Genomic DNA, 26,402 nt, shown 5'->3' on the forward strand with positions numbered 1-26,402 from the left:
CGAAAATACGAATTTATTTTCTAGTGATTCAAGAGCATAATAACTTGTGGTGGATTTAGAAAGGTGCAAGCAATGCCAGTAAACAAGGTGGGCAAATAAAGTGCACAAAGAAGTTTCAACTTCAGGAATCAGCAAGCTCATAGCCAGGACACCATTACAATGATTTCCTGTAATAGTGGAATCTACTTATGCCCATAGATAGATCGAATAGAGGCAACAAGAATGTAATAAAGAAGGAAAGAATGTGTACTAAAAAAAATACTATTAGAAAAATATGTTGGCAAAGAACTGCACTGTTGTTCTGATCATGACCTCGCAGATTCCTGCACTTGACAAACTTTTAAGTAGTGTCAGCACTACAATAAGACATTAAATAAACAGTACTGAAAGACATGCTACCTGTGTGAAAACAACTGGTCAAAACGCTGCCATGGTTAAATAATATTTACAGTTGGATCAAGCAAATGCTACATGAAGCAAATGGATTACAGCTCAGCAATCAGAAATATGTCCATTGAACTACTATGTATCATTAAGAGCAAAGATAAATGTATTCTACCTTCACTGTATTCACAGGTTGACCATCAATGTATAAAGCAGCTGTGCTATTCTTCAACATTCCTTTACTCATGACAAGGGCTAGATGATGCCACTGCCCTTCCAGAATGAGGTCACCGCATCGAAACCGCGAGCAGCATGGCAGGATCTCGTAAAAAGAGGACTCTTCACTGAAGTCGTCAACTGAAAAAAGAAATGGGTGGTCAAAGGTTTAACTGGTAACCAGATGAAAGAAATTAGTTTCATGTTTTTTGCCTGGGCCGATTAACCGTTATTTGCAACACATCATTCATCAGTAATATGTAGTTTAATATACTCGAAGGAATCATCAGGCTCAGTTTTCCATTGTTAGCTCTTCCTCTTATATCTTGCCTTCAGGGGCTCATCACCTCCGATGTTTCAGTTCTCAGCAGTGGATCCTTGACGAACAAGGTTTTCACATGCCTGTAAATATGGACCACCAAGCATTCTGGTCTTTGGGGGTTCACACCCTCTAACTATGTATAACAGCCAAGGTTTTTTCACTTTACACAAGGTGGTTAATTACAATGACAGTGATGGCGAGAATCCTTGCTTCTGTCCCCATTAGTTTTCTAGTGGTATCCCTCAGACCGCATTTACATTAACTGCAAAACAAGTCAAGGATTAGGAAGTTGGTATAAGAAGTTAGTTTGACGAAAATGTGCGGAAATTGCAACACCTAGTAGTGTAATTACTTGTTTTGATCATATTAAAGTATGCATTTCCCATACACTTCAAAATTAACAAAAAATATGCTTAATTTATTTTTCCTGATTCGGATATATTTTGAAATACACAGTTCATTTAAATGGATTCATGTGCTAGAAAATAACTTCCTAACCCCAGTATCCAGCAAGATTGTCACATAAATCCTCTCCCTTTGAATTCAGCGAAAGAAAAGTAAACAAGAGCGTGCCTGACATTTGACCTCAATCTTTGAATTACAGCAAATGTGACCAGATAAGAACAAGATTTACAAGCCTGTTTACAGAAAGGGAGAACTAGGAAGGATACTGTAAATGAGGTTTGGGCAAAGGAAGGTGTGAGCTAAAGTTGGACAGCCTAAAACAAAGCCAGCAAATGGAAAGCAAGAAAACGCGAGTTACAAACCTCAAAGTCAATGACAAGCAACGGGCAGAATGCATTCCTAGGTCAACTTTCTGAATGTCCCAAGATGTCTTTAGCAAACCAGACTGGTAGGCTGCGAGCTAAAAAACTGAAACCCACCTAAACAACAGAAGATTGTCTTTGTGAAGGAGCTGGATTTCTGAGACTAGGAATATGTAACAGACCACTGTGTGATACACTTTAATTAGACATACTGATGTATATTAGGGGGGCTTGTTCTTTAGTAGCCTTTACAACATGCTTGGGACCTCTGGTTTCAGTGGCCACAAACCGAATGCAAGAAGCTGTGTTTTGTTTCTGTTTTGACTCCGTTTTCTTTCTACTCTTTGCACTTCACCAGCATTTTCAACAGAAAAGAGACGGCTGAAATGAGGCTGGAGTGGGGCTAGTGATGAGGCATGTGATGGGGTCAATCCTATGTTACATTTTGCCCTGTCCTTGGCATTTTGTTTCACCAGTGTCCAGAAGTAAGACTGTGATTTTGTCACAATGTGGTGGGATCTCTGTTTTTTACTGGCTTGTATGATTTTCAATGGCATCTATGGGGTAGATTACACTGCACATTGCATGGATAGATGACAAGCTCACCAAGGAAGGAGGAAGAGAGCACCAGGGAGAATGAAATTCATGCACAGAGTAGGAGGACAGAGTAAACATAGGACATGAGGGGGGAAGGAGGAACAGCGCAGGAAAAAGACCCAGGGAATATGAGGGAATCAGACACAGTAAGAAGCAAAGGGAAGCTAACAGCGGGCAGAATGAGGAAGTAGGTACAGTGCACTAAGTGGACAGATAAGCTTTGAGAGGGCAAAGAAGTATGCGAACCCCGAGAAGGAGGAGACATTTTTCTTTAAGTAGGCATGGTGAAAAATCTATTGAGGAGCATAGAATAATCGGCACCCTGCGGAGACATATATATTTTTGCCAACCTCCTCATTTTCTGCAGGACTGTCCAGCTTCTGAGTTATCTGTCACGTCCTTCACTATGAGGTGGAGGAACTATTTTTGTTGGAGGACAACTTAGGCTACAGAACATGTTAATCCATGAAGAGCAGTTGCTCAACCATGGAGAAGTGACACAAACAGACAAACTGCGAAGCCTTGATCTGAGGAGCAAAATGTCCCAAGGGGAATGTCCCAATCCAGGTACTGTGAATAAGAACCGTGCAGTGATGCCTCCAAAGGGTCAGGATTAGTTTACATGATAACTAGAAAGAAGGAGATGCAGTACCGAGGGTGTTCAGCACAGTGCAGTTTTATTAAATATCTTTATTCCTCTACAGATGCTCATAAGGAGAAATGTAAACATCTTCAGTGAAGGAGCCCTAAATCAGCAGACTGGCAGCCGTAAAGCCTTCACATTAGTCAGACTGAGTTATTGCTAAGTCCACCACTGAATTCTTCATTTAGTAATGGGTCTATTCTATTTTACTGTATGTATAGAGTATAGATAGAAAAATTCTTTGTGAAATCAGGAATATTTTGGAATTTGTCTATCAGTCCGAAATGTGTCAGAGGCACCATATTTTCACATAGCTTAATTCTAGCAATGCTATAAATGCAAAGCCAGAACTTGAGCCGAGTACTGTTAGTGTTTCATTGTTAATTTGAGAAAGCAGCCGTCCAAGTGGTAAGTAACCGTATCTTGCCCTATTTTACAGTATAAATATGTTAAAATGATCATCAGGTATAATACTGAGTTGAGACCCTGAACACGATATTTCATACAGTTCATTTTACCAGAATATTGCTGTAAAGTGGTCGAACCACATAAGATGTCAAGTCGCCTTATGCTCTGGATAACCCTCAACCAGTGGAACACAGATTGGGCTGGATTGAGGTTAGCTGTGTCTGTTCACCCCAGGGTAATGGCCACCTTGTTGGTTTTCCGGTCAAGCTCTTTTTTTTATATAGCACTCATTCCCTAAAATGATCCAGTTCCTAAGTGTTTAATGGCCAGTTCGGTTGCCTTTGAGAAGAGAAATAAAGGCAGAGAGAGACTGAGAACTGTTCTTTGAGACCAGGGTCAGTAGGGTGTCGATGGACCATGTTCATGGTGGATACTGCTGTTTACCATTCATGGCCAGAGAAATTCTATGTCAGGACCGGAGGCTTCAGATTATGCTTTTCTCTCTTCGCTGTTTATTCCACAAAAGCACATAGCAGCCAGAAAAGCAACTTATTTTCTTGAAGAAAAAAAAATCTGTCAAGCACCCAACACGGCTTGAACATATCAACATAAGAAAAACACATGGGATAATCTACAACTCCTACAAGAACCATAGTCCTTTCATAGTGTCCATGACGTTAAGGTAGGGCGTCCATCTTATGCTCCCTTCCTCTTTCTTCACTGCTTCGCAGCCAGTTAAGTGCCTTTTTCCCTCTCTCAACTTATAATTCTGTGGTGGGATTGTTTGGGGTGGCACTATGTGGTTATTTCTGGAGTTATTCGGGGACTCTTCATTGTGGGTTTTCACGTATGTGTTTTTCCTCCCACAGAGCCCCGTAATTCCTTACTTTTGTCGCGGGGACGTTTTCGCCCCTGACGCGACTGTCCCCGCTGTTGCGGCTCGCATGCATTGCCGCTAGAGGGCGCCGTCGCGTCTCGTTCTCCTCGGCGTGATTTCCCCTGACGGGAGACGCGCTGAGGAGGACGACAGCGTCGGAGCCTTTGATTGCCGCCTCACCGTGACGCCCGATCCTGGGTTGTATTGCCCCATTTCTGCTTGACGCCCGCGCGGGGTCTGTACCAGCGGGTTACCACTACTGACGCCTACGGGCTGTACTCTCAGCACTTGCCGTTGGACGGTGGATTCCTGCAGTTTTTCTTTCAAGTGCGCTTGGGAGGTGGCAGAAGGCCCGGTCTTTCTAAGAGGGCCTGCGCGCTATCAGAGGGGTGCTGCCTCTTACTTTCTGGGTTCCTAGATCCAAAATCCTTGCTAACCTTAGGTTGGTCCATACCTGCTCGTACCTGGAACCAGTCCCAAACTCCTTTCCCTAACCTCGACCTTGACTATGGCAGAGGGCTTCTACGTGGAAGAGGAGGAGACCCACCAGTACCTAGGGGACGACGAATTTTACGAGGCTCTTGACCAGACCATTTATAGGTGTGTTCAGGAGATTGTGGGCCCGATGGAGGATAGACTCTCGGCCCGTATAGTCGAGGAGTGTGCGAAGCTGGCCCCAATTCCCCTTGCGGCCCACGGGGCTTCCCCCTCCTCTGCTGAAGGTAAACCTCCCGCACCTAAAAGAGCGTGTAAGGACGGGGGTTCGGGACCCTCACAGGGCGTGGATAAGGACGCCTTCGAACGCCTCAGAGATGCGTTCCTTGCTAAGGCGACCGGACCGAGCCCTCTGGGTCGCTTCCAAACCTGGGTGCCTCAGCGTCAACAGCGACAGACCCTTCCAAACGGGAGGGCTCTCCCCAGCGGACACGGACAATGATGATGGCGACTCAGTGCGCTCGTGGCGTCCGTCCGGATCAGCGACTGAGTTACCCCACGACGCTGCAGGAATGCTAGACCTGAACAATATCATTCATCCGAGGTCGGCGGCCTGGGCGCCGGGCGAAAAAGTCGTGAAGTTCGTGGCGGGTCGTCTACGTAAGCCACTGGAGAAAGAGGCACGGGCTTGCCTAAGGGGAGAGCGTCCGCGGCCGACGCTGGAGGGCAAAGTAGCCTTGACCCCAGAGTTAGACGGCAAAATGGCCACCTTTATGGCCAAGTTTGCCAAGGATCCCCGTAAGGGCATTGATCGCTCGTGGCGTTCATGCCAAGATAAATTGTTGGATACCATAGGCCCTTTGACCAAGATCCTCGATATGGCGGAGGAAGCCAAGGTCTCAGGTTCCGTCATTTCCCCAGAGGTCCTATCCAATTGGGCGCAGAGAGCGGTGATCTTCTTGGGGAATGCTAATTGCGCCCTTTCAACTGAGCGTAGACACTCCTTGTTGATCAAATTGGATCCCAAATTAGGGGATTTGGCCTCCTCCGAAGCAGGTGCGGGGGCACAGGGCGGTCTTTTTGGAGACCCTTTCATAAAGGAACTTGGGAAGTTCGTCTCCACCTTCTCGTCCCTGGATAAGGCCCAATCCACCATTAAAAGGGTGTTCAACTACGTTTTTCCAGGGGGGCCGGTCGTGGTAGGGGCCTCACGACCGTCCGTGGCGGTCAGAACCAGCAGAACAAAGGACAAGGCACCGGCAGAGGTCAATACAATTCCTCCGCAAATTATATCAAATTTTACCCTTCCAGAGGGCAACGTTTCAGAGGAGGCAGCGGCAACTACCGGAATGACGCAGGAAGCGGAAATTCCCACGATGAGTGTAATCCCAGGGGACAATGTCCGAATAGGGGGGAGGCTGGCTTGTTTTCCAGACGCTTGGTCAGCGCTCACGCACGATGCATGGGTTCTTCAAACAGTGAGCGGTTTTCATATAGACTTCTACGACCGACCATGTCAATTAAGGGAGCCACGTCCCATTCTTTTTTCCCAGGAGGATGCCCGGTTGATCGACGAGGAAGTCTCGTCGCTATGCCGAAAAGGGGCCATTGGTCGATCGACAAGGCATCCTGCAGGTTTCCTTAGCAATATTTTCCTAGTGGAAAAGACGGACGGAGGGAAGAGCCCGGTGATAAACCTCCGGGAGTGCAACGGTTGGTTGGTCTACAACCACTTCAAGATGGAAGGCATCCATCTTTTGAGAGACATTCTCCTGACCAACGACTGGATGGTCCGTCTGGACCTCAAAGATGATTACTTGGTGGTTCCAATCCACCCGCCGCACAGGCGATTCCTTCAGTTCCTCTGGCGGGAGCAGGTTTACGAGTTCAGGACCCTTCCTTTCGGGCTCTCCTCGGCCCCGTGGTGTTTCACCGAGTTGTTGCGACCAGTGGTGGAGGTCCTTCGGAGTCAGGGCATTCGGATGATTGTCTACCTGGACGACATCCTCAAAATGGCGCAATGTCCCAACAAATTGACCCTTCAGCTCAACCAAACGATAACCTTACTGCAAGACCTGGGGTTCATCGTCAATCAGGACAAGTCTGTTTTGACACCTTCCCAGCAGATGGTCTTTCTGGGGTTCCAAGTGGACTCGGTACGGGCCACTTTGAGTCTGCCGACGCGGAAGATGGCCAAAATAAAACACGAGCTGCGGCAGACTATCACCAGGTCACACACTTCCCTACGTCAGATCGCCAGGTTAGTAGGCCTTCTCTCGTCCTCCATCCAAGCGATCTTTCCGGGTCCACTGTATTATCGGGCCCTTCAACGCCTAAAGGCGTATCACCTCACACGAGGCCTGTCCTGCAACCAGTCGGTTCCACTATCCGACGAGGTGAAGGAGGAGATGTCCTGGTGGCTCACCCATATGGAGGCCTGGAACGGTCGAGCTATTTTTGAATCGGTACCAGACTTGATCATAGAATCAGACGCCAGCAGATCGGGCTGGGGCGCCCGTTGCGGCGATTTCTCCACAGGCGGAGGCTGGTCATCCGAGGAACAGCAGCTTCATATCAATTGCCTGGAGCTCCTCGCAGGCTCCTTTGCGGTTCGTTGTTGGACCAAGGACACAGCGACGTCGTGCGTCCTTCTGAGGATGGACAACATTTCGGCGGTCCGCTATGTCAACCATCTGGGCAGCTCTCGGTCCAGAGCCCTGGCGAAAGATTTCTGGGATTACTGTCTCGCCCACCAAGTCTCGGTGACGGCGGAATACCTGCCAGGTCGAGCCAATCAGGAGGCGGATTGGCACTCGAGATACCTGAGGGTCTCGAGTCTGTGGAAACTGGACACGCGGGTGTTCCATTGGTTGCACACCATATGGGGCCCGTTCTCGGTGGACCTCTTTGCATCTCGCCTAGACTTCCAGCTACCGAGGTTCTTCAGCTGGAGACCGGACCCCCTGGCGGAAGCGACGGATGCGTTCCTCCAAGACTGGAGCCAGGGGCGGCCCTATGCCTTTCCTCCTTTCTCCATGATAATGAGATCGGCAGCCCTTCTTCGCCGCCAGCAGGCGGAAGTGGTGATGGTGACGCCATGGTGGAGGTCTCAAGTGTGGTTTCCAGGTTTTCTGGAACTTTCTTGGGATTCTCCAATCTTACTACCCCGGCTCCCTCACCTTCGTCTCAATCCGGAAGGGAACCTGCATCACCTGGTAACGCAGGGCTCTCTCCGACTTATGGAGACTTTCCGGAGACGCTGGTCGCTCCCGGGACTTTCGGGCGCGGCTGAATCCTTCCTGTCAAAGGCATGGGCTGATAGTACCGCGAAGAGATACCGGTCAGCATGGTCCAGGTGGGTTCGTTGGTGTGTTCGACGGGACCTGGATCCCCTGGTCGCAGGCGTCGTTCACATTTTGAACTTCCTGGCGGAGCTGGCGGCGAGTGGCTTAGCTTACCGGACCATCAATGCTATACGCTCAGCGATTTCGGTGGCACACGAGCCATTAGATGGGAATCCGGTAGGGGAGCACCCTTTGGTTTGTAGGCTCCTTAGGGGGGTACGCCTTAGTCTGCCCCCGAAACCGAGATACTCCGTACTTTGGGATGTTAATGTGGTTCTGAATCTCTTTCTGTCGTGGCAGCAGAACAGATACCTTTCTTTGAAAGAACTATCGGAGAAACTAGCCATGCTCTTGTGCCTGATATCTTGTTGCAGAGTATCCAATGTCCAAGCTTTGGACATTTCAGCGAGAGTGTTTTCCCCGGATGGGGTTACCTTTACGGTGGGTCGTCGTACAAAGTCCGCGACGAGATCTATATCTTATCCGGCTTTTGCGGACGTCCCCAAACTTTGTGTTGTTCAGTGTCTGAAAGCGTATGAAGACGCGACATTGGAACTTCGTCCTCCAGACGAACGGCAACTCCTGATTGCTTTACGCAAACCGCATAAAGCGGTGTCTTCTCCCACCATAGCCCGCTGGGTGCGGTGGGTGCTGCAGGAAGCAGGTATTGATACCAAACAGTTTGGAGCACATTCGGCCAGAGGGGCCATGGCATCGAAGTCTTTCTCTTTGGGAGCACGTTTGGAGGACCTAATGCGTGCTGCGGATTGGTCCTCAGACTCCACGTTCAAGCGGTTTTACTTTAAACCAGTGGTGGATATTGCGAGTCTGGTGGTCAGTCAGCTTTGAACAAGCATAATTTGAAGCCTCCGGTCCTGACATAGAATCGAAATTTGCCTAGCATAGTAACGGTAAGTTTTAATTCTATTAAGGACACGGAGGCGAGGATTATCCCGCCCTATTTCCTACGGACTTTCCCTCTCCGTATTGGTGTAAGTAGACTATTTCTAGTGACTTGTGATGATTGTCTGTGCCTTTGCTTTTGCATTGTCTGAGTTGCTTTCCGTCCGGTGGACTTTACACCGCTGACGCTGTGGTTGTTTTCTTACTACTAGGTAACGAGGCGAAACAGGACCGAGGTTGAGATGGCGTGTCTCGCGCGAAGAAAGAGGAAGGGAGCATAAGATGGACGCCCTACCTTAACGTCATGGACACTATGAAAGGACTATGGTTCTTGGACTGATGGGAGTTGTAGTTTATCCCATGTGTTTTTCTTATGTTGATATGTTCAACCTGTGTTGGGTGCTTGACATATATTTTTTTGCAAGAAAATAAGTTGCTTTTCTGGCTGCTATGTGCTTTTGTGGAATCAACAGCGAAGAGAGGAAAGCATAATCCTCGCCTCCGTGTCCTTAATAGAATTGAAACTTACCGTTACTATGCTAGGCAAATTTCGATTCTACCACACCATTTCTTTCCAACTGGAAAATCAAATTACTCCTTTAAAACCCGAAATCCCTATTGACTGGGACAGTATTTAGAGGATATTTTCCGCATGCAGGTTTGCTGGGGATTTAAGGATACAACCTTCACATTCTACCTACAATTTTACAGGTGGTCAAACATCACAAAGCTTTACACAGCTGATTTGTGAATTGCACATAGCGCCCAACAGTATAAGTGCTTTTTTCAGCATTGAAGGGGAAAAGGGCTAACTTAAAAAAACTCTGGCTAAAAGATTTGCTTGCAGACTTGATATGAAGAATAAGTAGACAAATCATAATTAAAAGTCATAAATGTCAGACATAACAAGCGTTGGCAAAGAAAATAGGTCCCAAGTTGTCCTCTTTGTCAATGTTTCTCATGTTTTGTCATGATTTGGGTAAACTTTATATTTGGAGGTGCTAAGCAGTCGTCAATATTTAAAAAATGGCTAAAAACTAAGGTAGTTTTTTGGCCTCAAAATGTCATAGTAGTCCCTTGCACTGTAGGGCAATTCTGAGCGTGGGATTATGCTCCTCATGAAAGAGCAGAATGCCTTCACTCATTGTGAAGTTAGCCAATGGCTGAAGCGGGCTGCCAAATTGTCTGTGCAGGAGCGGATGGAACAAAAATGTTAATGGCACAATGGATCAAAAGATGAAGAGTGCTGGATAAAAGCCACTATAATAAGTATTACATATATTTATTAGAGGAAAGTGGAGTATTATGTGTTGTGGGGGGTTAGATCTCTGCATGTAATACTATGACAGTACCATGAAGATTGTCCTTGGATTTACACTAAGAAATCTTTAGCTCAGTCCTGGTAGAGGCAAAGAGCAGTCCGGCTTTACTAGAGAAATGTGTATTAAACATTTCAGAGTACCAACATGGACGATAAGTAATTGACACAGAGGAAAATCCAACACCACTTTATAAAAATACATCTTAATTTGACACCAAACGAACTGAATAGCATACATATAATTGGAGTTATTGATTTTTAAAGCAATATTAAATAAGTGCAAAATAATACATAGAAAATATAACATTGTGTTCAATAGTACAAACCAATAGTGACCATAAGTCATTTGCAGGTATTGTTATGTGTAACCCTCACTGGGTAAACGTCATGCAGGCCCCTGAACCAGGCCACAAGAGTCAGACCAATTTTACCTAGTCTGTTGAGTCTGGGTGCAGAGTTTTCCTGGCTGCCCCTGGTGCTAAACATGAGGTGGGGGGATGCTGATATTACCGCTTACATGGTGCTGCAAGAAACAGAATGCAAAAACACAACAGGTACACAGCTGCTGGTGTCAGATGAAGGTTGCACTGTGTTCCCTGTATGTGCAGCATCAATTGTGGGGGTTAGTTGCCAGATTGACGACCAGCAAACCATGGCAGCAGTACTGGTGCTTCATGGGATCCCAGGGAGTGCAGTTTTGGGCTGAAACTTTGAACAGGTGAGATTACAACTCCCACAATGCACTGGACCACCTGGATTTGGGTTATCCCACAGAGGACCCGATGGCAAGCGATTCATCAGATTCTGTGAGTTTTTTTACCTGCTGTTTGAAGGGAACTAGTGCCATTAGTCCAGGGGGGCCTGAGGGTGCTTCTGGATTCCAGGGGTCCCTCTCTCACGGAGTACCAAGTTTTGGCCAAAGATGAGTACCAAAGATGAGGCTCGTTCACTCATTTCAAAGTCTGTTGCCGCAGGGACAAAATATTCCTATTTTGTTTTGGTGCTGTTTGCACAGTACTATTGTCACGGGAAAGGGTCTCTCCTGTTCCTTCCTTGATGTAAGTTATTCAGATCTGTGGTTGTGGTGTAAGTGGGCCCTTAAATGGTAGATTTTAGGGAGTTAGGGTTGTGGGAGCTAGTAGCCAATGGGCAGCTAGTCCCTGCAGCTATTTCACCCCCCAAGGAAACCACACCTGGGGGTGTATTTATTTTATTTTATTTTATTTTCAGAGTTTTATATAGCGCGAACAAGATCTTTGCAGATATCAGAGCGCTTTACATAGACGGGTACATGAGGGAACAAAGTCAAATAGGTGGTCGATAGTTCACACAGTACAGAAGGGAACATGAGGGAACAAAGTCAAATAAGTAAATCAGTAGATCATACAATACAAATAATACAATTGGGTGGCTGCAAAGCAGTCAAGTGGGTGATAAGACAGCTCGTACAAGTAGATAAGGGGTCAAGCAAGTAATACAGATCATCGCAGGGTGTTGATAGGGTTCGAGATAGTAGTACAGGTGAATTTAGCCATGAGGATAGCTTTTACTTCTTTTTTGAAGAGTGTAGTGGAAGAGATAAGCCTGGTTTCGGGAGGGAGTGAGTTCCAAATCCTAGGCGCCATTCCTGAGAAAGAGCGTTTGTATGTTTTCTCCTTCCGGAATCTTCGAGGTTTCAGCAGAAGATTGTTTGCGCCTCTCGTGTTTCTGATTCCCCCAGAGATTGACAATTTCTGAGCAAGGTAGCCGGGTGAGTTTAGGTGTACCGCCTTGTGTGTCATGCAGGCTATTTTCAGATGTATTCTGGCTTCAAACGGCAACCAATTCAGGGATTTCAAGTCAGGGGTGATGTGGGAGTGCTTTTTTGACCCCGTGATGAGTCTCGCTGCAGCATTTAGAGATGCTTTTAGTGGTGCTGTTGTAGTTAGTGGGAGTCCGCAGAGGGCGGTGATGCCGTATTCAATTCGTGGGATGACTAGTGCTTGCACCGCTGTTTGGAAGTCTTTGGCTGGGAGGTAGGGTTTAAGTTTCCTCAGAGTATTGATCTGGAAGTTCGCTCCCTTTGTTGCTTTGCTGACATGTTGCTGCATGTTGAGATTGGTGTCGAGTGTTATGCCTAAAGATTTTGCTGATTCCACGATGGTGGGTTGGACATTGAGTGCGGTTAGGAGTTTAAGCCAATGTTGAGTGGTGGATATCTTCGCTGGAGGTGCGATCAGAAGGAACTCTGTTTTCAGGGCATTGAGTTTGAGGTGATTGTCGGCAAGCCAGGCTTGGGTGCATCTGATCGTTGAGTTCAGGAGCAGGATGTCGTTGGGTGATTGCAGTTTGAGGTAAAGTTGGGTGTCATCGGCATACATGTGAAAGTGTACATTGGATTCTTGTAGCAAAGTGGTGAGAGGTTCCATGACTAGGTTGAACAAAGTTGGGGATAGAGAAGATCCTTGGGGGACGCCTAGCGTTACAGGTACTGGCATGGACATCAGGTTGTTGCTCTTGAATTTTTGCGTCCTGTTGCGGAGAAAGGAAGTGAACCATTTGAGGACAGTTCCAGATATGCCCATTCTTTTGTTTAGTAGTTCTAGTAGATTCTCATGTTTAACGGTGTCGAATGCGGAGGAGAGATCAAGAAGGATGAGGAGGCAGGTGTCATTTTGGTCTAACATTTGAAGTGCGTCGTCAATTATGTGAGTCATAGCCGTTTCTGTGCTGTGTCCTGCTCGGAAACCTGACTGGTGAGGGTTGAGGAGATCGAATTGCTCAATGTGTTTAGTCAATTGTAGTTGTGCGCATTTTTCCAGCAGTTTGGCGAGAGTGGGGATATTGGTGATGGGACGGTAGTTGTTGAGATCAGCGGGGTCGGCTGTTGGTTTCTTTAGTAGAGGTGTGACCTGACCAACTTTGAGGGAGTCAGGTATGCTTCCTTGTTGGAGAGAGCTGTTGATGATTTTAGTCCAGAGAGGGAGAATCAGTGGGGTAAAGTCTTTTACTGCGAAGGCAGGGAGGGGGTCCGTGAGGTGATTGGATGGTTTCAGGGTGCTGAGTAATTTGCCAATTTCTTCTTCCGAATATGTGTCAAAGGTTGACCATGTCGCATTGTTTTTTGGTTCAACGGGTGCTGGGCATTTGGGTTTGGAGAAGAGGCTTGCGTCAGTGAGGAGATCGCTTTTTATTTTGTCGGTTTTTTGGATAAAGAAAGCAGCGAAGTCTTCACATGAGGGTGCCACACGCCCAGTGTTGAGTGGTTGTGGTTGCTCTTTGGATTGCGATTTGATTAGCTCAAACAGTTTTCTCGGGCGGTTCTTTGCTTGGTTAAGTTGGAGGCGGAAGAAGTCCGATTTTGAGCGTTTTATTTTCCTGAAGTAGGCGTTTCTCTTCTTCTTCAATTCTTTTAGGTGCATTGCAGAGGGGGCTGATCTCCAGGTCCGTTCTGGCATTCGCATGTCTCTTCTATCTTCGTTGAGACTCCCGTCGTACCATGGTTTGGAGATTTTAGTGGCGACTCTTTTTAGTTGCATAGGTGCAGCCTCATTGATTATCGAGGTCATAGTGTTGAGATAGTGGTCAGTCAGAGTTTGGACGTCCGAGGCGCCTGCAGGAGGGAGTAGGAGATTGCAGCTGTTAGGGGGCAGAGAGCCAGGGTTGAGCTTTTTCGAGTCGCTTTTCCAGACCTTGGGCTTGGAGAGTTGCACAGGGTTGACTTTGACTTTTTCGTTGATAAAGAATGTGATAATGTGATGATCTGACCAGTCACAGGGTTGGATGGATTCGAGTTGGACAGAATGCTCCTTGGAGATGATCAGGTCGATGGTAGAGCCTTTCTCATGGGTCGGACTGTTGCATATTTGGGTGAGGTTCAGGGCATCGAGGAAATTTTTAAGACTGTTTACCACCGCGTCGTTGCTATCATTCCAGCGGAGGTTGAAGTCACCAAGGTATATTTGGGTGAGCTGGCGACCGGAGTTGGTTGAGATCATATCCATGATTTGTTGGGAGAAGGTGAGGTTGTCCCTGGGTGGGTGGTATATGCTGTGCAGAGAGCATATCGGTTTGCCCTCACTAATAATGTCGAGGCAGATGTATTCACAGTATGTTGGGGATGGCAGGGATGTGGAATTGACTTTCTGAACAGAGAGGTTGTTCTTGTGTATGCATGCGATTCCGCCACCTATTTGGCCTGTTCTGTCGAGCCTGATAATGTGGAAGTTGGGAGGAACCAGAATGTCCATTATGGGTGTCGAGGATTCAGTTAGCCACGTTTCAGTCAAGATGATTAGGTCAAGGCCCTGCGATAAGAGGAGTTCAGCAATGGCTGCTGAGTGTTTCGTCGCCGATCTGCAGTTGAGAAGCGCGCATTTGAGACGGGGTGTGTAGAGGGTGTTAGATTGTTCTAGCGAGAGAGGGACTTTTCTAAGGTTATTGGGTATGGAGGCTCTGCTGTTTAATGTGGGTGGTCTAAGGGGATTTGGGTGTATCGTGGGAATGTTGCGGTGTGGGGTGCTTGTGTGAGTTTGGGGGGCTGGTTCATAGGAGCGGAGAAGGGTGAGTGTGTCGAGGTCAGAAGAAGAGTTGTGGGTGCGGCGAGGGCGGTTGTTGCGATTAAGAGCTGGGATTGATGTCAGCTTGGGGCATAGCTGAGTGCGAGAGTTAGTCTGAGAGGTGGGGGACACATTTGGCGGGGAGGTGTGGATGTGTGAGGCGTTGCAGGGGCGATGCTGGGGACTACGGGAATTGCTGCGCCTATGAGCAAGGTTTGAAGCCTGGTGTGGGGCGTGGTGAGGGTGGGGGACCGCCGGCGGGGTAGGAGGCAGGTTGGGAGGGGGGGTGGAGGTGGGTGGGCGGTGTATAAGACGTGTGGAGAGTAGTTCTTTGATGACCTGAATGTCTTCTTTGATCTGAGTGAGGGTGGCCATGATGTATTCCATCGTAGGGTAGGTGGTGGGGGTGGGAGTGGCAGTCAGGGGTGATTGGCTGGCCAGGGAATTCGTGTGCATGCGGGGGGAGGGCTGGTGTTCGGGCAGGTCTGCGTTGTGTTGGAGCGTGGGATGGGGTTAGGGAGGTGAGAGGTTCTGGACTGTTGGGGAGTGGATGGGGTAGGGAGGAAATTGATGTTATGGGTGGGGGCATTGGCGGTAGGCGTGGGGGACAACGTGTAGGCTGGGAGACTGGTAGCTGTGTTGGAAGGAGGATAGTAGGGGCTGAGAGTAGGAGGGGGAGTGGGAGTGGAGATGATCCTGTTGAGGGGAGGGGGCGTTAAATTAGGAGAGGGAGTACGTTCTGCGCAGTTGATTGGAGGGTAGTGAGGACTGAGAATGGGGGGGGATAAAAGGGGGGAATTGTCAGAATGCGAGTTATTCTGGTGCTGGACTAAGTTGGGAGTGTTAAGTGTGGGGATTGTGCTGTCAGCGCCGAGCGGGGTGTTAATGCCCGCTGTAGGTGTGATAGGTGTGTTGAGGGTATGTGTGGAGGTCCGCACGTTGGTGGAGGGGGCGGGGGAAAGGGCGGCGTATGAGGGGGAGCGATCTATGTCTGTGATGGGGTGCTGAGTTGGGATAGTGAGGTTGTGGGTAGGGGATGGGAGGTCAGGGGTGGTAGGTGTGTCCCTGATTGAAAAGTATGCAGCTGAGAGGTCATGGTTGGTGGGATTGGGGGAGATATGCGTGTTTGTCCGTGACTTAGAGAGGTGTTCTTTGAAGGTGGGGAACATGTTGTCTAGCAGTTCCAGGTTCTTGTCTGTGGATTGTAATAGGACAATCCCGGTATTGTAAATAGTGATGGTGGCTCTGCCTGGAAAGACCAGGGATGGGGAGATGGAGAGAGTTTGGCTGTGTGCGGATTTTCTAGTCGAGGAGACGGTGAGTAGGGTGAAGAACGCTTTTCTCCATTGAGCTCTGCGTGTGGTGTGGAAGATGATATCGGTGTTCAGGGATCCATTAACCGGTGAGAAGTAGGTGTCAGCGAAGGGCTTTTCCGAGTGTGACCTAAGGAAGTTGTGTTTAAAGCGTTTGGCGGCTTTTTTGGTGAGTGATGGTGGGTATATGATTTTGTATGTATGTTTGCCGATGGGGTCCATGTTGCGTTGCAGGATTAGGTGGGTATGGGAGGATGCAGTAGTGGACTATAGTGGTACCAATGTGCAGAAAGACATGTTTGCAGAAAAACGGGTGCATACAGTAGGAAACACAATGATAAGTTACAGCAAGCATGATGTTATAAAACAAAGTGACACTAGTAATCAGCCCGCCTATCCAGGATATGAGAGTGAGCAGTAGGGCAAATACATACGGTAAATATTCAGGTACAAGGTGTAAGAATAGGCATAATACTGATAATATATAAGGGTAGGGTACAATGGGTGAGTGCACTATACTATAGTCGATAATATTGATAGAATATGGAGGAAGGATCCAGATACACAATTTACAAGACTCAAAATTCAAAAATCGAGGGTGACACTGATTGTCAGTTCAAATAGTGTGAGGTAGCAATCTGTGCATTTACAAATGTTCAGAATACAGGTGAAAGTGGCACTAGTGAGGACTCCTAATATTCGAGGTAATAGTCTGTGCATACAGGAGTTCAAAATACCGATAAAGGTGTAGTACTACAATGATGTGTAAACACTCTGGCCTATTTAAGGTAGTAATCTGAGCAATACAAATGTTTAGAGTAGAGCTAGAGCGTACTAATGCAGTGATGGCAAACACTCTTTCCTATATGAGGTAGCAGTCTGTGTAGTACATACATTCAGAAAAGGCTAAGAGAGCAATATTGCACAAATATAGTAATAGGTAGGCATTCTTTCATATATGAGGTAGTAATCAGGTCTAAACAAATAATAAAACTATAGTGAGAGTATGATAATATAGGCATAGGCCGGCATTCTGTTCTACTAGTCTAAAATACTATAATCCCATAGAAACTAGAGACTAGACTAAGATGGCCGCCAAATAGTTCAGATCAGGCAAGTAGTCCTTTGTTTGTTGCTAAGCAGGCTGGGAGAAAGAGAGAATAGTCCTCTTTTTGCTGTTATTGCTCTGAGCACTGGGGAAGAGATTCCACTTCCTGTTCAAGCAACCAGAGCTCAAGTCTAGCTGGGAATCTTATCTCTATGTGGGGGAGTTGAGCTGAAGGGGCACGTGCAAGACAGAAGGTATGGGGGGATTTATTGTTACAGTTTTATGGCCCCAGCCATTTTGTACAAAGGAATAGAGTTTTTCAGTGAGTTAGGCTTTTCAAAAAGAGAGCCGGTGGGTGGGAAAAGTAAATACCTGAGTTTTGTGGTTCAGTCAATCTTGCCAGCCGAGTTATACAGAAGCATTACAAAAATCCATGGTTGGCTTCCTTCCCCTTCGTGGGTGTATGTGACTGGTTATAAAAATGCATCCCAGCAGTATACCGATGTGTAGTTCACCTTTTCTACAGAGAACCCTTATTCTGTAATTCCTAGAGATTCCAGAAATCAAATGTGGTGTACAAACCAGGAGGCTCACCCTGGAGGTGTGGCTAGTCTTCAGGGGGTATCAACTACCTTCCTAGCTAATTTCCTGGGAGTCAATCCAGATGCATAGCAGAGCCAGTGCTGCCTTTGAAGCTCACCGCCTTGATGCGCCACTTCACTAGCCTGCTTGGGAGGAGGGAGGTGTTGCCTCGGTCCTGTCCAAGCCTTTGTTACTGACTCCTAGGAGTAATCACACTGCTTGGGAGGAGGTCAGAATCCTGTCTTAGTAGCAGTATGCACGGAAAATGCTGGCTTGCCAGCCAGAGCATTGAGAAGCTGGGGCAACCTGGCATGAAATTCGAGTCAGGGGTGAAAAGGCATATTGTTTGATACCATGCCAAACATATTTCAGCAGTACCATAATGGAGCTGCCAGCCTCGAGAATGCCGGAGTGGCAGCCCATATTATCCTATGGACCCCTGTACGTATAGTAGTTTCCAATGGGAACACCACTATAGGACATATAAACTTGCACTTATGTTCTCATCTTTAATATACTGCACCCTGGCTCGTGGGCTAAGGAGGCCTATCTTAGAGGTGCCTGACAAATATTAAAGACAGTTTTTGACTGTGCCACACATGGTGAGAGCCACATGTTGCAGTGATTTTATCAATGATTTCATAGAAGATGTCATGAGTAATGTAATATATGTGGTTATTAGCAGTGCATGGTGAGGGCGCGAACTATAGTTACTGTAGGGCACGGACTATAGTTACTTGAGATAACTAGAACTGCTGGATTTCTATGGTTTTGTATGTATAAAATCTGAACCTAATTATAATGTCCCTGAAACCTTTGGGTTTTCAGTGAATTTCTATATTTTTTTAATGCTATTTCCTAACTATAGCGCCTCTGTAACCTTGTTTCTTTCAGTGAATTACTACTTTTATTAACCGCTTCCGTGCGGCAGGAATTCCAGCCCTGTGCTGAACATTCCAATCGCGGGCGTGGTCGTGACGGAACCATTCCGTCATCAGCACAGCCCAACCGTGACTCATGGCGGAATGGTTCCGTCACGAGCATGGACGGTGTTAATGATGTTTCCTGACTATAATGTCCCTGCAACCAGGGTGTCTGAGTGGTTATGTGAGTGTGTAAGTGTGTGGTGAATGGGTAGTGCGTGTGTGACTTGCTGTGTGGGTCTGTGAGTGGTTTTGTGGGTCTCTGAGTGGGTATGTGAGTGGCTGTACAGGTGTGTATTTGGTTGTGTTGCAATGTGAGTGGTTGCGTGGCAGTGTGAGTGCCTGTGTTGGTCGGTGAGTGGATGTGTGAGTGGTGCTCTGGGTCTATGAGTGGGTATATGTCTGTTCGGATGTGTGAGTGGTTGTGTAATTGTAAATGCATTCATATAGCACTTACTACCCCTGATGAGGCATTGAATCGCTTTTTGGCGAGAAAAATGCTACTCCAGAACCCCAAAAAATTAGTGGTGGATTAATATAAGGAAATAGGAGTTAATTTGAGCGGTGGACATGCGAGTATGTCAGTTAGATTGAAAAAGATAATGTGGGATAGAAGAGGGAAGAGTCAAGAAAGTGTTATTTGGCAGATCATAGTAGTTAGATGAGGTTTGGGATGAGTAAAAGGAGAGATGGAGGAGGGAAGTGTCTCTAGAAAGAGAATAGAGAGATCATAATAGTAGATGAGGTTCGGAGTGGAAGTAGAGGATATATTGAGAACAGTATAAGGAGAGATAGAGTAGTGCATTGGAGAAAGCCAAATATGTGTTATTTTGAGCGAGTGTCTGAGTGGGTTCTATGAGTGGGCGTATTTTTTTTTTTATTGGGATCCGGACCCACCATCGATTCACAGGGAGGGGCCATGCTGAGCACCGCGGTGGATCCTTAGATCCTCACTGTAGGCATGCGTGCCTTATGCACGAAGCGGACTCCATCTTGTAAAAACTAACCCCAATTACTTAGATTAGCTTTTTAGGTATACAGACCCTCTTAGGCATAGCCACCCTCCACATCTCTGGCCAATACATTGGTAAAGGCATTAGCATTCTTAGCAATGTATATCTATAGATTATCCAGTAATTTTTGTCTCCCGATTACCATAGGGATATATGCTTTGGCAACCATAATTAAGCGCGGCCCCTGCTCCCCGCATCTCTCTTGGGCCTCCGTCCATGCCACAGGACATCTAGCGTGAGATCTCAGCCTTGACTGATCTCGGCGAACAGCTCATGGGCGCGGTCTATGAGAATGCACCCTATGCTGCTTCTGTTGCGTGGCTTTACAGTATTTCCTGGAGGATGTTTTTCCCACTCTCGAAATACCCTACGCCAGTGGTTCCCAAACGTTTGACTCCTGAGGACCCCCATTGAATCACCACTGGAAGCCAGGGACCCCCAAGCAATTTGTAGGATTTAAATTTCAAACATTAAAGCAGTAATTCGAACAGAATTAACACGTATGCACACCAAACAAATACTCAAATTACTAATGATTTTAGGGGCATATTTACAAGCCCTTATCACCATCATGGGAACATCACTTTTTGAGACGTTCCTGTGGCGATAAGAGCGTCGCCTTATTTACAAGGCAATGTTAAGCCACTTAACGTGGCTTAACGGTGTCTTGTAAATAGGACCCCCTTTCACCCAATGCAATTTACATCACACACATATAGAGACAGTGAATCATACATGTAAATCAGTGTATAGAAAATGTTACATAAGGCAAAGGGGACTACAAGGTGTAGAACTCAGATGTCATTCATACTGGAAGGCATTTTTAACCCCTTTGATGCTCATGACGGAACGGTTCCGTCATGAGCATCGGTCGAGCTGTGCTTATGACGGAACCGTTCCGTCATGACCACACCCATTTCCATTAGGGCCCAGCACAGGAGGGGCATCATCTCAGCAGCCAAGGTGTTAAAGAGTGTTTGGTCTGGAGAAGCACAAACTCAGGATTCAGAACATACCACAGTGATTAGCCTTGACTTAAACAATAAAAATTTATTTCCAGACAAATAAACCTTTTTAGCCGCATCAGGATAATGACAGACTGGGAAAAACCATAAATCACAAACTTGTACCTTGCAGTTTGCAAGCAGCTGTTTGATGACAGTTTATAGGTTACAGTGCTAGATTATGATTGTCACTTATGAACTGCACTTTAACAAAAGAATCTCTCCGACATAAGCTGTAACCCACTGACCTATGCATATAAAATACTATTTTTTAAAATGCATGGTACACGTTCCTCGAAGTAGGCATATTAACCCCCTGTGCTACATTAGATGAGTCAAAGCTGCTACTGGACAAAACTCTCACCTCTCTCCAGCAGAGAAATTAATCACTGGCGTTATCTTGACACTTTTATTGTTCTTTGAAAACTGCTAATTAAACGAGATACTTTGCAGTGCTTTTAAAACTGCTGCCTGTGGACCCCCTGGGAATTTGTTAGGGACCCCTGGGGGTCCGCGGACCCCAGTTTGGGAAACACTGCCCTACGCTATTGCCTGGCCTTCTATTCCTGTTACTAAGGACTCACACCAGACTCCTTCTCCCTGAAGTCTTCTCCTCTGCAACAACCAAATTTATCTTCCGCTATCCTTGTCCTTCTCTGCACAGCAACCACAAGGATTAACAGAGCGGATACAGCACAAACAATGCTTGTGTACCGATACAACGCAACTCCACCTGTCAACAAGGTCAGTGCACTGTACCAAAAGCTTGTATCTATCTATCTAATATATATATATATATATTCACTGAAAAAACCATAGGTTATAGACCATATATAGTTAGGAATTCGCATTTACAAAACCTTATTTTACTCACACAAAACCATTGAAATTCCATATATAGTTAGTTGCACTAACTATATATCGCGCACCCGCAATCCACTGCTGATGATGTCACATATTACATCATTCATGACATGGTCAGTGACATCACTGATGACATCACTGATGACATCTCAAATGACATCACTGATGACATCTCAAATGACATCACTGATGACATCTCATTTGACATTACTGATCACATCACTGATGATATCATTCATGTGATAATACGATGAACCTCTTCAGACTCTAATATAACCTTAGATACAATCAGTGTAAACAGACACTCACAGACTGTCACTCATCCATGGAGTTACTCACACACCTAGTCAGTCATGCAAAGAATCAATCACACCTCCATTTCCTCAACTATACAGTTATACAAACTTTACTTATTCAAACATATACTAACACATATTTACTCTCTTATACAATCCCTGATACAAGTTCACAATGATCCATACAGCCACTCACACATTCACTGGCTCTTATGCACAGTTATTTATATATGTCAACTCTCACATGTACTGTGTTTTACATATGTACTTACTTTGACATGTAGCACTGAGATATCCATTCACTCACCAATACACTCATGCACACAGTCAATTGCCCATACAGCTGTTTCCACATGCACTTTTGAAACCATACATCTAGTGAATCAACTGCTCACACATCTATGCACAGAGTCATACACCTCCCAGCCACCCACACACACACTCAGTCTCCCATACAAATACTTGGGCAACCAATCAATAACCCATATAGTTACTCATATAGCTACTTATCAACACATGCAACAGTTTACAGAACAGACATAATGATGCACAAATTAAGACAGTTTAGTCACTAACCCATGCACTCAGTGAGACACATTTAATCACTCACTCATACAGTCAGTCATGCACCTACTAAATCCTTCATCCAGACACTTATACATCCACTCATTCTTCAATATGTAAGACATATTTTAACTTTACAGAAACATACAGTCACTGGATGTTGTCATCAGTGATATCATTTGAGATGTCATCAGTGATGTCATCAGTGATGTCACTGACCATGTCATGAATGATGTAATATGTGACATCATCAGCAGTGGATTGCGGGTGCGCGATATATAGTTAGTGCAACTAACTATATATGGAATTTCAATGGTTTTTTGTGAGTAAAATAAGGTTTTGTAAATGCGAATTCCTAACTATATATGGTCTATAACCTATGGTTTTTTCAGTGAATTTTCAAGGTTTTGTAAATGCTAATTCCTAACTATATATGGTCTATAACCTATGGTTTTTTCAGTGAATTTTCAAGGATTTGTAAATGCTAATTCCTAACTATATATGGTCTATAACCTATGGTTTTTTCAGTGAATATATATATATACATACATATATAAACATATATCATCTGTATATCTATATAAATACAAACATAAATGCATGCATACATATACTTATATGCATACAGATGCATGTTATTTACATGAAAGTTGAAAAAACACTAATAAAAGCAAAGCTAAAAAGCCACCTCATTACAAACAGAATGGCTTTAACTTTAACGAGGGCGAGATCTATTGCATTTTCAATGCTTGTTTACATTGGTTCCATCAAGAAGGCATTCAGATGTGTCACACATTTGCCATAAATTCTGAATGTTAGCACTCTAGTTGCACATTAGATCACTGTAGTAAAGCTACTGCTCACCAGGGACGTCTGCTGCTGGTATTCAAAGTGCATGTTTCAGTCTGCATGTCAGAATTTTTTTAATGAAATAGAAGAGGATTTGAGAAGTCACTCAAAATGATCCCTAATTTTTCTTTCTGAAGCACTAATCATACTTTCTATGGCAAAATTAACCCCCTCATGTTGTTCCTTTTTAAATTGAGTGTTTTCAGACTTACCACTTAATTCCAATCAAGATGGCTTCTGGTGTGCCATACTTTTGTCATAAGTAAGACTGTTAGCGCTCTAGTTGTTCTTTAGAACACTCTGGGACATTCTGTCATTGGGCTATACTTGGGGTACATCTGGGTGATATTTGGGCTACATTTAGGCTCTTTTGTCTCTGGTGGCCATCTTGGGAGACTGTATGTCAGAATTTTTTTATGAAATTGAAGAGGGTTTGAGAAGTCACTCAAAATGTGCCCTAATTTTTCATTCTGCAGCACTAATCATACTTTCTATGGCAAAATATACCCCCTCATGTTGTTTCTTTTTAAATTAAATGTTTTAAGAGTTACCACTTTATTCCAATCAAGATGGCTTCAGGTGTGCCATACCTTTGTAATAAGTAGGACTGTTAGCGCTCTAGTTGTTCTTTAGAACACTCTGGGACATTCTGTCATTGGGCTACATCTGGGTGATATTTGGGCTACATTTGGGCTCTTTTGTCTCTGGTGGCCATTTTGGGAGACTGCATGTCAGAATGTTTTAATGAAATAGAAAAGGATTTGAGAAGTCACTCAAAATGTGCCCTAATTTTTCATTCTGCAGCACTAATCATACTTTCTATGGCAAAATATACCCCCTCATGTTGTTTCTTTTTAAATTAAATGTTTTAAGAGTTACCACTTTATTCCAATCAAGATGGCTTCAGGTGTGCCATACCTTTGTAATAAGTAGGACTGTTAGCGCTCTAGTTGTTCTTTAGAACACTCTAGGAGGCTGCAGTAGAACACAAAGGAATCAACTGACAGTCTCTGTCCTTGTTGGATGTACATGTTTTACTGAGAATGTCAGATTTCATTTTCACATGACTGAGAAAGATAATGTGAATTTACAGAAAATATGCTTTCAGTTTAGCTTATAGATCCCCTTCCAAACCACTGTGGGAAAATCATGAGATATTAGTTTTCTTTCAAACAATATTCATGATATCACAGCAGAAGGTTTTTTCACATGGTAAAATCACCTTAGAACCCACCACAATTCCTAAAACGAGTATGGTACCATCAACAAATGATTTATAATGTAACTAAAGTCCTAAAACCCTCTATTAACTACAATGCTTTTTAATGAGGTGCTATCATGTATATTGGTCCCAAGATGGCTGCCAACACTTCTTGGATGACGTGCTGACAGCCAATCAGATCAGATGTGTGGTTAGGCTCCGCCCAGATATATATCTTTTTTTGAACCTAAATTACTCAAAATCCACTGGAGCACATATATTGAGACCTAGCAAAGGCACATCGGGCTAACAGTCCCTACAATTTTGCCAAGTTTCGTGCAAATCCATTCAGCCGTTCGAGCTAAAAGTGAGGCCAACCGCCCTATGGAAATTAACATGGGAAAAACGTGTTTTGGGACCCCCCTTTTTTCTCGGGCCCCCCTTGATGAAACCCCCCCAAATTGTCAGGGGCTGCTCAGAAACAAAATGTTCAATTTTCCTGAAAATTTCAGCCAATTCCGTCCACAAACGCCAAAGTTATTAGACATAGAATTTTCAAAAATCCCATAGAGAAAAAATCCTAACTATATATACCTACTGGCGACCGCCAGTAGGTAATATATATATATATATATATATATATATATATATATATACACACATACATATATATACATATATACATATATATATATATACACATATACATATATATACATATATACATATATATATATATATACACACATACATATATATACATATATACATATATATATATATATACTCACTGATCCCAAAGCAACAGGAAATTGCTGGCGCACTCCCCTCCAGAAAGAAATATTACCACTTCATTTTCAGATGCAAAGGAACGGGTTTATTTTTCCATCATTATTAGCATGGTGTTCTGAGCTGAATGATAAACCCAACGCGTTTCGACGACAAACTCGTCTTGATCACGGGTACCACCCATGTTTAAGGTTGTGCTTTAAATAAAGTATTTACAAGTGCAAAAAAACACCCACATAGTGAAAACTAAAACATAGATGTAGGACTTCACAGTAAATGCTTATTGCTAACGGGGGTAAATGACACTTGACGTATGCATTATCTCAACTGTTGAGGAGATATACAATGATTGTTTTCCATTCAAACCCCTCTCCAAGATGGCCACCGTTTGCAATAAGCATTTACTGTGAAGTCCTACATCTATGTTTTGGTTTTTACTATGTGGGTGTTTTTTTGCACTTGTAAATACTTTATTTAAAGCACAATCTTAAACATGGGTGGTACCCGTGATCAAGACGAGTTTGTCATTGAAACGCGTTGGGTTTATCATTCAGCTCAGAACACCATGCTAATAATGATGGAAAAATAAACCCGTTCCTTTGCATCTGAAAATGAAGTGGTAATATTTATTTCTGGAGGGGAGTGCGCCAGCAATTTCCTGTTGCTTTGGGATTAGTGAATACATGTTAAGGGTGACCTCCGACCCTTGGGCGCACCGCTGCCTAGCGTCCCGGCTACCTCGGAGGAGGTGTGGAACTGCATATATATATATATATACATATATATATATATATTTTGGTTACCAAGCCGCATTTCCTTCCGATCGAGGATGGCACTGACACCGTGAATTCAACTCAAGTTTCAGTTTATTCCAAAAGCTGCTTAAAGACGTGTTTCGGCGGAAGCCTCCGCCTTGCTCACTTCATCTACATAAATGACAATGCAAAATATATATACCTCAGCACAAACACAGTTACATCACTGTGATTGGTGTTTGGTTACCATGGTTACCCTGGTTCACTTTTTTGTATATACAACAACAGACATAGAAAAGTTCCTTTGCATTATTTCATGAACTGGTTTAAGCACCGTCATTGTGAAAAAACACAACAAATATTGTGAACACAACTTTCACCCAATGTTATTTAGAAAAAGAAATACATAAGCCCCGTGAGTTATTTCATTATAGTGATCTCGCGCG

At 44.8% G+C, this 26,402-nt stretch overlaps 1 protein-coding gene across 4 annotated transcripts in view; it reads right to left on the reverse strand.

The window, feature by feature from the left end:
• The window catches only part of WDFY3 (WD repeat and FYVE domain containing 3), a 2,050,643-nt gene that overhangs the window by 1,117,250 nt on the left and 906,991 nt on the right, over positions 1-26,402 (reverse strand). For all 4 annotated transcript variants that reach the window (XM_086961876.1, XM_086961875.1, XM_086961873.1 and 1 more), the window contains one exon: positions 560-741. In XM_086961876.1, coding sequence (XP_086818002.1) covers positions 560-741 — 182 coding nt within the window. The remainder of the gene's footprint in view (positions 1-559; positions 742-26,402) is intronic.

Source organism: Lissotriton vulgaris, chromosome 3_1 (genome assembly GCF_964263255.1).
Source record: "Lissotriton vulgaris chromosome 3_1, aLisVul1.2, whole genome shotgun sequence".
NCBI lineage: Eukaryota > Metazoa > Chordata > Amphibia > Caudata > Salamandridae > Lissotriton > Lissotriton vulgaris.